Below are 12,701 nucleotides of genomic sequence, written 5' to 3' on the forward strand. Positions count from 1 at the left end.
TTCCGCTAGTCCTGTCGCGAACTACACGTCCCAGGAAGCCTTGGCGCCGGGACGCGTGTCCACTGCGCCATCCACTTGGAGGAGGCCTTACTCAGTCCGGGCGGACGCGCGGGCCAATCCCCTCGCGGTGCACCTTGGGCTGGAACCTGAGACGCGTTCGCCCTCAATGATGCTCCAGTTACAGAAGCAACGCAAGTTTGTCATTATCCCGAGGAAGAGGAGCGGCGTGGTCCTTGCGCATTTCAGCAGAACTACTGGCACCTTTCAGCTGGACAAGCCAGCGCCCCGGTTGTGACCTTTCCGGGGAGACCACGCGCCTGCCCAGCACAGCAAAGGACCCCACTTGGAGCCGCGTCTGCTGCTGCGATCGGCCGACGTGCCCCTGCCGGAGCCGCGGCTGGTTCCGTCCACCTCTTCCACTTCATTTATCTGTGGATCATTTTGAGTCCATCTTGTAAATGTTTAGCACTTTGCTGCTTTACTGCTTCTTTCTGGGGACAGTTCCAGCACTGGCCGAGACCGGCGGAGAGAGGCGACTGAGCCCGGAGAAGAGCGAAATATGGGGACCCGGGCTCAAAGCAGCTGTGGTCCTTCCCGCGCGCTATTTCTACATCCAGGCGGTGGACACATCAGGAAATAAGTAAGTCGAGCAATGGCTCCCTGACTATTTTGGAATACAGTTAAAACTTACTGGTTTTCCCCTTAAGTTTTGTTCGCCCAAGAACTTGTTTCTGCACAGCAGTTTAAAATCCAGGACATTTGGGTGCTATTCACATCTGGTTGTAACTGTTCCCCCCATCCAATCAATTTTTCTCTGTAGCTTTACAAATAATTTCGAATTAGCTCTTCTCCTGGCTATTTTGATAGGGATTTCCCCATGACTGGGGAACAAACTCCTGTACTTTGCTGAAAGTACTCTTTCTAATTATTTTTGCATAAACTGTTATAAGGAATTTAAACCCAGTTGTTAGAAACTGCTTGGTTGCATCTTTCTCTGTTTTCAGGTGGACCTCTGCAGGTAAGCAGGTTTTGAAACTCAAAAGAAAAATAAAGCACTATTTGAAACTTTAGAGTTGAGGGGGAACGTATCAAAATATGAATCTTCTATGTTTGTTACAACTTTATTTCGTTCCACTGAATTCAACGGTTAAAAGTATACTTGAAATTTATTTGTAGAATTCACTTACTTCTGAAATGATTGTCTTTTTTTTAATTGGTGGTTGCTGACTGTGTGTATTTTGTAGGCAGAAAATCTTGGGACTAAGAAGTTTCCCAAAGGAAAGGAGAGTTATAAATTTTGTCACTTGTCTATAAATAGTACGATTGGGGAAACTAAATACCATCTTAATCGTAACAGTCAGAGCACTCACTCCAAAAAAAACTTCTGTACAATGTCACTTGGGTGATATACTACCTACTAGCTTTTGCCCGTGGCTGAGCATGATTTATAATACTGATTCTTTAAAAAAAAATATTTGAGAGAGATTTTTCAGAAAATCATTATCTTTAGAGGCACCGTTTCATCACAAATTTCCAGATGGGCATGAAATAAATAGTAGGTTGATAAGACTATTTTTATATATGAAATGCATAAGTATGTTCTATGTTTACATAAATTAGTTGTCAACATATCTCCTTGCAATTTTCTAATAAAACTGTTTTATGTTATCTTGGCCATTGTAATCCTCTTCTTTTTTTCCTCTCTGATGCATCCTATTCATTCTGGTACTAAAAGCATAAGGAAAAAGAAACAAACATATGTTAGGGGGAGAATGTGGAGGAGAATAGGAAGGTTCACAGACTAGAGAACATAATCTTTGCACGGTTGTTTCTTAAAATAATCTTTATATCTCATTGTTCTTCCCATCACAGATTCACATCTTCTCCGGGTGAAAAGGTGTTCCAGATTAAAATCTCAGCCCCAGATGAGCAATTCACTAGAGTGGGCGTCCAGATTTTAGACCGAAAGGATGGGTCCTTCATAGTAAGATACAGAATGTATGCGAGCTATACAAATCTGAAGATAGAAGTCAAATTCCAAGGTCAACATGTGGCCAAGTCTCCATATATTTTAACAGGTAATTTGGAACATAATTTTAACACAGCAGTATTTGAACACAATAATACATGTCATTTGATCAACAAAAACAAGTTAGCGTGGTATTTTTTTCACTAAAAGAAAAAAATAGACATTTCCTACTTGAAAGCTAAATTGAGAGTCCTGGTAAAAGAGAGAAATGCACGATTCAAATGGAAATTACAATTTGCTAAAGAGGAAAGAACATATTAATAGAGAATTTGCTCCCTAAAGGCACAACATTAGCAAGAACAATCAAGCTATATATGCGGTCATCGATGGCGCTTTCTTAATTAGAGATATATGACTTAAGTACTGATGAGTGTTATTGAAATTTGGTCGGTCACTTCAGGAAGAAAGAGGACTTGATGGGAGAGCGGGGAAATTGACTGTGGGTTTTTGTTTTGTTTCAGTGCTATTTTCCAGAGAAATTCTGTTTTCTTATACAGGATAAGAGTACAACTTTCTTACCTAGAGCCATATCATTCCCTCTCAGCAGAGACAGCACCCTAAAATATTAGAGAAGCAGGGTGTATACAGACACACGAATCTTCCTTGTCTCCCTGCTCCACGAAAGGCAAACATTTTTCTAGAAAGTGCCTCCATTTCTTCCCCACACTCCACCAGGACCACACAGTACCATATAACCTGCTAACCTTAAAAAGATGTCCCATTGTCTACTACTGCCTGGGTCAGGTGACAATCTGAGACTCATAGAAATAAATGACAGTAAAATCTCAATTCAGATTCTATATTAGGTTAGTATTATTTCTATAAACATGTAATTAATTCATTATAATATTAATGAAATGGGTGTTTTGAGGATTACTTTGCTTCTTTATATTTTCTTTAAAAAAATATACCAAACATAGTATGGGTGTTTTATTTATTTGTATTGGTTTTTTGTGTTTGCTTTTTTGTTTTTGTCTCGCCTCAAGGCTTGCAGTATCTTAGTTCCCCCACCAGGGATCGAACCCAGGCCCCGGCAGTGGAAGCGTGGAGTCCTAACCACTGAACCGCCAGGGAATGCCCATTTGTATTGTTACTTACGATGATTTATCCATTGAGAAAAGTACCTTAGACCCTTTAAGAACTAGTTTGTATAACAGACCACTGAAATATAAATTTCTATCATTTTGTCTTTCATTAAAACAGGTATATTCCTCTGATATCCTTTTACCAATGTTTGGTTATTCTTAAGTACACAAAACATAAAGAGTAATGCTTTGCCATACAGCAGAAGCTAACACAACATTGTAAAGCAATGATACTCCAATAAAAATTAATTTAAAAAAAAAAAGAGTAATGGACTATGGGAACTTCCCTGGTGGTCCAATGGTTAAGACTCTGCAGGAGGCATGGGTTCGATCCCTGGTCAGGGAACTAAGATCCTACAGGCCACACCACCAAAAAAAAAAAAAAAAAAGAGTAATGGACTATGGTAGCCACTTAGCGCAAAAAGTAACACCGTTGGCTTTCTTTTGAACTCGTGCCAAGTGGGCCTGACTGTGAAAATATCATAACACCTATCTGTGAAGAGCGGTCAGAACAGACTTAACTTGAGATACAGCAGGGTAATAAAAATGTTTTTCTTTTTAAAATATGTTTTCCATCAAATTGCCCTCCCCATCTAAATAGGCAAAACTTGTAAAGTCATATTACGAATATTTGTTACATGTTTCAAATGCTGAGTGAAATCATTACTGTATACTTTGTTCCTTGTGTGTAATTAGGGCCAGTTTACCATGAGAATTGTGACTGTCCTTTGGAAGACAGTGCAGCCTGGCTATGGGAGATGAACTGCCCAGAAACCATTACTCAAATTCAGAGAGATCTGGCACATTTCCCTACCATTGATCCAGAAAAGATTGCAACAGAAATCCCGAAAAGATTTGGACAAAGACAGAGCTTGTGTCATTATACCTTGAAGGATAACAAGGTACAATTCATGACTGAGGGTTTCTTGCCTTAGTGATTTTTTATTTTGACCATTTGGCTACAACTAGCTACATAGTTTTATTAAAAATCATTCTGCAGATCATTGTGATAAGATTGATCTCAGTGAAGTCAGTGGTTACTTTTAGACAAACAGTAAACATTCAATTCTCTTCCAGGTTTATATCAAGACTCATGGTGAACATGTAGGTTTTAGAATTTTCATGGATGCCATACTACTTTCTTTGACTAGAAAAGTAAGTATTTCTTTTCTCAGATGTATAATAGACAATTTGAGCCCAGGTTTTACACTATAATTTTTCAAAATAAAAATAATAACAATACCAGGGTTGTTCTATTCTGGACCCTTAAGTGCTATATACTGTTCTGAAGTTTTATGTCAGGTAGTATACCTGTATTAGTCTCCTAGGGATGCTGTAACAAAGTACTGTAAACTGGGTGGCTAAAAACAACAACAATTTGTTCTCTCACCATTCTGGAGGCTAGAAGTCTGAAATCAAGGTGTCAGCAGGGCAGTGCTTCCTCTAAACCCTATAGGGGGGATCCTTTCTTGGCTCTTCCTAGTTTCTGGGGGTGCCCGGCAATCCTTGGTGTTCCTGGTTTGCAGCTGCATCACTCCGCTCTGTTGTCACATGGTGTTATCCTTGTGTGTTTTGACATCTTCATCTCTTCTCACGAGAACACCAGTCATACTGGATTAAGGGTCCACCCTAGTCCAGTAGGATCTCATCTTAACTAAATACAACTGCATCGGCCCTATTTCCAAATAAGGTCATTCTGAGATACTGGGGTTTAGGACTTCAGCATATCTTTTGGGGGGACACACTCAACCCCAAACAGTATATTATAGATGAAAATACCTGGGACTTACCTGGTGGTCCAGTGTGTAAGACTCCGCGCTCCCAGTGCAGGCGGCCTGGGTTCGATCCCTGGTTGGGGAACTAGATTCCGCATGTATGCCACAACTAAAAGATCCTGCATGCCGCAATGACGATCCCACGTGCCGCAATGAAGATCCTGCATGCCGCAACTAAGACCCAGTGCAGTCAAAATAATAAATAAATAAGTAAATATTTTTAAGAAAAGAAGATACTTTATAGTAAAATTATTTTGGTACTAAACCTCCTTTGAGCCTAAAGGAGAATTGCCATATGCTGAATCCTGTCCCTGGGTGTAGTGTGCTTTAGCAGGGTTTTAGTGGAGTTTTGACAATGATAGTGAAATGGCTGATATGAAAAACTATACCATCATTTTAACCATCTTGGGTTTCTTTTCCTAGGTGAAGATGCCCGATGTAGAGTTTTTTGTTAATTTGGGAGACTGGCCTTTGGAAAAAAAGAAATCCGATTCAAACATCCATCCAATCTTTTCCTGGTGTGGCTCCACAGATTCCAAGGATATCGTGATGCCTACCTACGACTTGACTGACTCTGTCCTCGAAACCATGGGCCGGTGAGAGACGGGTCCCAGACGACCCAGAGCCTTGGTTTTCTTTCCTTGGTGAGTTCTTTCCCAACAACCCTTGCAATGTGATGGTTTGGGAGAAAAATCTGTTGCACTCTGTCTTCCAGAGTCAGTCTGGATATGATGTCTGTGCAAGCCAACACAGGTCCTCCCTGGGAAAGCAAAAACTCCACAGCTGTCTGGAGAGGGCGAGACAGCCGAAAAGAGAGACTTGAGTTGGTTAAACTCAGCAGAAAACACCCGGAACTCATAGACGCTGCTTTCACCAACTTTTTCTTCTTTAAACACGATGAAAGTCTGTATGGTCCCATCGTGAAACACATTTCATTTTTTGATTTCTTCAAGGTATGACATCATCCGTGGCCAATCCTTTGTGTTTTTCCAAATACCTGCATTTGGGGGCGGGAAATCAAGGGCTGTAAATTACAGGGGTGAGAGAGGTGAGCACAACATTTTAGGAACAGTGAGGAATGGAGCCCCGGGGACTAACCAGTTCCTAGGGGGGCAACCTGGGTTGTACTCAGTACCTAGACCTGATATTAAATATGCACCACAGGAGCTTGGGACCTGGGTAGAGCTATAATTTTTCCCCCAACTGACCCTCAAGAAAAGCATATTTCAGCTCCAAATCCTTTTTTATTAATAAATATGTGTAAGTAATTTTACAAATATTTCTCCCCAGGGCCATAGCATCATAATAGACTAAAGAAGATATATAAACCAGGTGTCTCTTATCAGGCCTTCTGGTAGGGAAATGACTTGGAATCCATCCAAACGTTCTGCCCAGGAACTCTGGGGATGCTACACACTTTCTGTGTCTAGAATGTGGATTGTTCCTGTTTCCCCAGTATGGATCCTTTCTCTGACAAGTCCCCTTTTTCAAGCAGTGGGATGCTGCCCTGATCTCTAGACCACTGAGGGGTTTTGAAGCCCCATGGGGTGAACAGGGAAAAGTGGGCCAAAAAGTAGTCAGCTGTCTCCTGCAGGTGGGAAGGCCAGTGATTAGCTGTCTGTGCTGTAAATGGCCTGATTTTCTTTTGATGGGTTACCTGGTACGAGGAAGACCTAAAGAAGGCCATAAGTTGAATTGTCTGTGTTTCTTCCACATGCATATCACAGAAATTTTGGAAAGAAACGGGAGATTTGATACCAAATCAAATCTGATACCAGCCATCCCTCCTCAGAGGGTGTTTTGTCAGACCTTCGCTTTCTTTCTACCTGTTGAATTTGCTACAGCTAAAGACTGTTGACTACCACAGTGCTATAAATATTTTGACTCATAGGTGTTCTTGCCCCAGAGCTTGTTAATTTCATTAACACTTGCATGTGGCCACCTGATGTTAAAAGGTAACACGGCATAGAATGTGCCATCGTGAGGCGCTCACGTGCCATCAAGAAGGTAGTAAATGGATTACAGAGTCACGATAAATCTATCTTTCCTTACGTTGTAGCCTTAGGACAACAGTTTTATAATTTCATTGGCTGCCCCACCATTAGCCTCTGGACCCTTTTTGAAACCTGGGGGAACATCAAAATGTGCCCTTAGCTATAGGTCAGCGTGTTGTATATAATAGCGCTTACTAAGTGGTGGAGGCCATGGGCGAAATCTGGCCAGTTTGTATCTGAGGTTTGATGTGTGGAAAGAGAAGGAGAATAAAGAAGAGTGGGAAAAAGGAAATTTAATGGAGGTTCTTCTACTTTACTGCTCTTTGCAGCATAAGTATCAGATAAACGTCGATGGCACCGTTGCAGCTTATCGCCTACCGTATCTGCTAGTAGGTGACAGTGTGGTGCTGAAGCAGGACTCCATCTACTATGAACACTTTTATAATGAACTGCAGCCCTGGAAACACTACATTCCAGTTAAAAGCAACCTGAGCGATCTCCTAGAAAAACTTAAATGGGCAAAAGATCACGATGAAGAGGTAAGGTCAGTCTCTTTGTACCCCAATTATCATGGGTTCATTTTCAATGTCTTGTGCCTGGAAAGCATTCGGGATGCTTAGATGTAGACCCTTACCTGTAAATGGGAAGCCACCTCCCCGCGGATAGCACAGATCCCTTCAGGGTAAACACAGGCATAGTGGCTTGGATTAGCTGTCCACTCTGCACATGACACAAAAAGCTAAACCTTGGCCTTGATTATGCTCTCTCCTTTAGTCAGTTTGATTTGAGCCCCAAGCACTGCCTCACCTCACCTAGCAATATGAAAATGAAGATGGCCAACCTGGCAGGAGGAAAAACTAACTGTGCTATGGATTAAAATGAGGGATTGCATGAAAGAAGCATCAAACTAATTGTCTGCCGAAAATTGTTAAGGCAGTGCATTAAGCTTCATCTTACATTTACTTTGCAAAGTCATTGTTAGTTCAATTATTGTATGCCTTTTCTCTCCAAGAGAGGCCAATTCTAGAAGGCCCAATATGACTTCTCAAACTTTCGAGTCTTAAAATCGTCCCTTTGATTTGAACAAACATACTCTGTTAAATGTTCCCTTTACCTCACAAGACCCCAAAGATATTTTTTTCACTATTGTCCCACTAAAATGTCCTCTGAAGATCAGTTAGCATATGTCTGTATGGGGAAAAATATGTTTCATTAAAGCATATTATTCTTGTTCCCACAGGCAAAGAAGATAGCAAAAACAGGACAAGAATTTGCAAGAAATAATCTCATGGGTGATGACATATTCTGTTATTATTTTAAACTTTTCCAGGTCAGTATTTTCTAAGAAAATAGACATACTTGTAATTGGTCATGTTAGTAGCAAGTAATATTTCACTTAATTTCTAATAGTATATTCATTAAGGAGATATATGTATACCTCTGTTGTAGGCAAAAATCAGGGATAAATATTAAATAATAATGAAAATAGTAGAAAGCCAAAGATTAGCTAATGGAGAATGCTACCACCTTAAAAGAAAAGTATTAATGTTAGAACCATGCGGTATGTGGTTAGAAAATTGGCTTCTGATCCTACAGAGTTACTGTGCGTGGATTCACATTTCCTCTCTGTACAATATTGCTGCTGCCTTACCATTTCCTTTTCTATACAATGCAAGGTATGTTTGGACCTGTTGTGCTGACCCCATATGGGCCATGACTTTTCTTGGAAATTGTTTTTATGGACCTACCCATTTAGGCATTGTAATTAGAGCATATCTGACAATTTGAAAAGTTCTTTTTTAAAAAAAAATGCAGTAGTAAACAAGTAATTGGCTAATAATAGTACTAGATCTAAGTTAAGATTTTTTAAATTCAGAATTGCAGAATTGCAGATATTGAGCCCCGTGTCTTAGGCTCTGCTGCAGAACAAAGTTGGTCATTCCTGGTCCCTTCCCCCTTTATAACCTTTCCTAGGGGATGGTGAAGTATGTAAACTGAAGAAGGAGCTGGGGGGACGTACTATTTGAATTCCTAAAGAGCCACATTCATTCAACTCACATTTTTCGAGCCTAAGCACCTCGGCCAGAGCTTAGCCCAGAGCAAGCACATGATGAATGAAGATGCGACTGAGGCTGTACCAGCCATGGTGGGTCAGGCAGAAATAGTCTGTCCTCAGATTCTCAGTCTAGGGAAGATGGGAAGCACAATTATTTTCGCTACGTGGCAGAGGTCAAAAAAAAATACCGTACAAGTCATATCAGTGAAGCGTAGACTAAGGAGTGGTCCCTTAGAAATAGGCAGCCAGTGCCCAAAGGTCAGCCGCCTCTCAGAAGCTCTGTTGTTGGGCTTTTAAGGGGAATATGGAGGACCTTGCATATCACAACTTGACACGTGAGTTAAGTGGACTGTGTTCTAGCAGACTCTGGCATATCTAATTTGGTAAGTGGATGTTAAGTGATATATAAGACATGTTTTTGTATTGTTTCCTATACAGGAATATGCCAGTTTACAAGTGGGTGAGCCCCAAATCCGGGAGGGCATGAGGAGGGTAGAACCACAGACCGAGGATGACCTCTTTCCTTGCACGTGCCATACAAAGAAGGTAACCAGAACTCACCTTCTAGCCAGTGTCAGAGTAAGAACTAACAGTGATCCAACTCTTCATTCATTCCTTTCCTCGTTCAGTCAGGCAACAGCTACCTGAATTCCTCCTGGAGCCTCCAAGCAATTCATTCTAGCAGAGGCAGATAAAATAGATCCCCAAAAGGCAAAAGACAAGCGCTAAGATGCAGTGAAGAGAGCTCTCAGCAAAGTGGAGGGAAGCCATTTTTACTGTGAGAATTCAGATCACGTGGCATTTGAAGAGATGTTTACAGTTCGAAAAGTGTTTTCACACCTATCATCTAAGAGCTTCATCTCCTTGTGAGATCGTTTCTGCAGAGTTCGTCATCCCAGTTTAGAGATGGAAAAATGTATAATCATCATTATTCACGTTAACAGAGTATTCATTTAAAAGCAATCTCGGTTGATACCACTACATACTGATTTTGTTTATAAAAGGCAGATGCACATATGGACTTGGCAGGCTGAAGAAGACCTGAGAGATCAGTAAATGCCTTCATTTTATAGTTAACAAAACCGAGCCCAAAGAAGAGTTTAGCTCAGAATCATCTATCTGGATTATAGCAAAGCAAGAACCAAAAACCAGTGTATCACCTTCAAATTGTGTGCATAATTGTGCGTAAAGACAGTGTGATGGCTTGGGGGGGGAGCGGTGATTATAGGTATTTTTCATTTGAAGGAATATATACTGTATAAAGTTATTATATGTATTATATGTATATATAAAATATGCTGGCTTGACATTATTTTAAGCAACAGCATCATGTCTCTGAACGGACAAACTCAGAACCGTGGCATTGGAACCAAAGTTGAGAGCGCAGATTTGGCAATTATTACGTCTGCCTCTCAAGCGGTTTTAAAAGGAATAAGAAGACTACCAGCCCCAATGGCGTGATGGAGCCACACCTCATCCAAGTTCACAGACTGTTAAATATTTAGGGATTTTTCACAGTGGTTCAGTTTTGGTAGCTTGGAATCCACGTGGTGGAAGTATTTACACCATGACAACAGTACATGCTACAAATCAGTTTTGGTTGTCTGTTTTTTTTGGGCGGGGGGAACTGATTTGCCACCAACTGGCTCTCAGAGGTGGTGCATCATCAGCATTAATTCCTCTCAGTGCTGCAAGGCCATAAAATCAGTGAAAGCCAGTGACAAAACAGAAATTTCCAGACTCGAAACGTGCTCCCACATGGAGTTAGTGATTTGATATCAGAACGCTTCTGTTGGCTCCAAATGAAAGTGGGCAGCTCCCTTTCTCCACTCCTCTTTTTAAATTTTTATCTCTAAGTGACTTTGAGGGGTGCCAAATGATTCCCCAGATTCATAGCAGTTAGGGACTAGAATGATAGCTTTGTTTATTTTTTGCCCATTGTCTACTCTAGCCGTTCACTGATACCATTCATAACACAAGCCTTTTACCATAATACAGACGCTTAGATGTTCAGGTTCCCCACCAATGTGACTTTACCCTTGGGTGATTCCAAATAATAGTCCTAAAAGCCTCTAGCAATAACTTGGCTTTTTTTTTTCCCCCTTCTTTCATCTTTAGGGGAAAATAATTAATAGACTAACATAAGCTTTCTTGACTCGTAGAAGACTTCCTGATGGCTCTAAATATTTTGTTTCTTAATTGCAGACCAAAGATGAACTCTGATACGCAAAATACCTTTCCTTCAAATAATGGTGCTCTGAAGACTCTTCTTAACTGAAAACAAGAAGAATGTCTTTTAAATATTAATTCCATGGACAATATAAAATCTGCTCTGTGATTGCCTGGATTATGAAGATATGTTTCTTCTTATTATTGCAGTATTCCCATGACTGACCTTTAAAGCACATTTTTAGAATTTTATAATAAAAGCACTTTTATTTTAAAAGGCTGTGTTGTGCTAATTGTTAGTTGTGTTTGGACCATGGAGCCTTAAAAAGAGAGGGTGTCTGGGTCCTGGACTCAGAGTGAAGTATCACAGAAGCCACCACCTACCCACACACAGGGTTTATATAAGAAAGCAATAAACCTCTGTCTTTTTTTTTTTCTTAAAGATTTTTTTGATGTGGACCATTTTTAAAGTCTTTATTGAATTTGTTACAATATTGCTTCTGTTCTTTTATGTTTTCGTTTTCTGGCCGCGAGGCATGTGGGATCCTAGCTCCCCGACCAAGGATCAAACCCACATCCCCTGCATTGGAAGGCGGACCACCAGGGAAGTCCCTAAACCTCTTATTTACACTATCATTTTGGATAATCAGTCCCTCACAGCCAAACCTAATTCTAACTAATACATCTTCCAAGGCTTTTCTTAATCTGGCTTCTGCCTGTATCTTTAATCAAATCTCTCACAGCTTCCTAATATGTACCCTGTAGTCCAGCAAAATCAATCCCTGTTCCTTCTGTGCCTTGTTCCTTACCTTCCTTGTACGTGCCTCCCCTTGGTCTGGAATGCCATGACCCTCTTCTTCCTCTGGCTTAGATATCCTTCAATGCTCATTGCAGGAATCACTCCCCTGAATCTCTCAATCTGTGTACTTGTATTGTTATCTCTTCCCTGCTATGGGGTCATGATCTAACTTGTAGTCTCTCTCCCTGACCAGATGTTAAGCAACTTGATAACAGAAACCGTGCTCTTCTTCTGTTTCATAGTGTGCCTGAAACTAGAAAGATGCAATAAGTATTGAATGGATAAATGAAACGAAATGAATGAATGAACGAAAATTACCCTGAAATGTGATTAAGAGAATTAAAAAGGAACTTGAAATCCTAACACTGAACAGTAGCATATGGCCCACAAATTCCTTTCCTAATTGTTTCCCTTCTACCCATCTTCCAGTTAAATAATGTGTTATAAATTTTTTAAATCGTGGAATGTTTCACATATACAAAAGTATATAAAACATAAACCTCCAGCTTAAAAATAATTATAAGAACACACTCATGTAACTACTGAAAAAGAATCCTGAACCTTCTTGGCCCATCTGTGCATTTCCTTGTAAAGTCTAGTCTGCTGGCGATTCTTGGTGTTCCCTGGCTTATGGACACATCCCTCCAATCTTTGCCTGTGTCATCACATGGTCTTTCCCTCTGTCTCCATATCTTCTCCTTTTCTGTCTCTTATAAAGACACTCGTCATTGGATTTAGGGCCCACTCTTAAGTCCAAGATGATTTCAGTTTGGGAGTTTCAATTACATATGCAA

General features: G+C 40.6%; 1 protein-coding gene across 4 annotated transcripts; it reads left to right on the forward strand.

The window, feature by feature from the left end:
- Positions 1-142: 142 nt before the first annotated feature.
- POGLUT2 (protein O-glucosyltransferase 2) lies at positions 143-11,385 on the forward strand. 4 transcript variants are annotated; one of them, XM_004273617.2, is made up of 10 exons: positions 143-640; positions 1,873-2,078; positions 3,811-4,016; positions 4,192-4,269; positions 5,313-5,485; positions 5,605-5,842; positions 7,213-7,422; positions 8,124-8,213; positions 9,378-9,485; positions 11,145-11,385. In XM_004273617.2, exons 1-10 carry the CDS (start codon positions 459-461, stop codon positions 11,160-11,162), a joined length of 1,509 nt encoding a protein of 502 aa, XP_004273665.1. In that variant the 5' UTR covers positions 143-458; the 3' UTR covers positions 11,163-11,385. The 4 variants fall into 4 exon arrangements, 3 of the variants coding, with proteins under 3 accessions (XP_004273665.1, XP_033290961.1, XP_049556897.1); XM_033435070.2 differs by having other exon boundaries at positions 171-640; positions 9,569-11,385; XR_007472992.1 differs by lacking the exon at positions 11,145-11,385 and having other exon boundaries at positions 171-640; positions 7,213-7,427.
- The last annotated feature ends 1,316 nt before the right edge of the window (positions 11,386-12,701 follow it).

Source organism: Orcinus orca, chromosome 18, assembly GCF_937001465.1.
Source record: "Orcinus orca chromosome 18, mOrcOrc1.1, whole genome shotgun sequence".
NCBI lineage: Eukaryota > Metazoa > Chordata > Mammalia > Artiodactyla > Delphinidae > Orcinus > Orcinus orca.

Coding starts and splice junctions, on each gene's coding strand:
- POGLUT2 (XM_049700940.1), top strand. CDS start 459: ATGTTTAGCACTTTGCTGCTTTACTGCTTCTTTCTGGGGACAGTTCCA. Junction 5,843..7,212: donor CATTTTTTGATTTCTTCAAG/GTATGACATCAT, acceptor TGCTCTTTGCAG/CATAAGTATCAGATAAACGT. Junction 7,423..8,123: donor CAAAAGATCACGATGAAGAG/GTAAGGTCAGTC, acceptor TTGTTCCCACAG/GCAAAGAAGATAGCAAAAAC.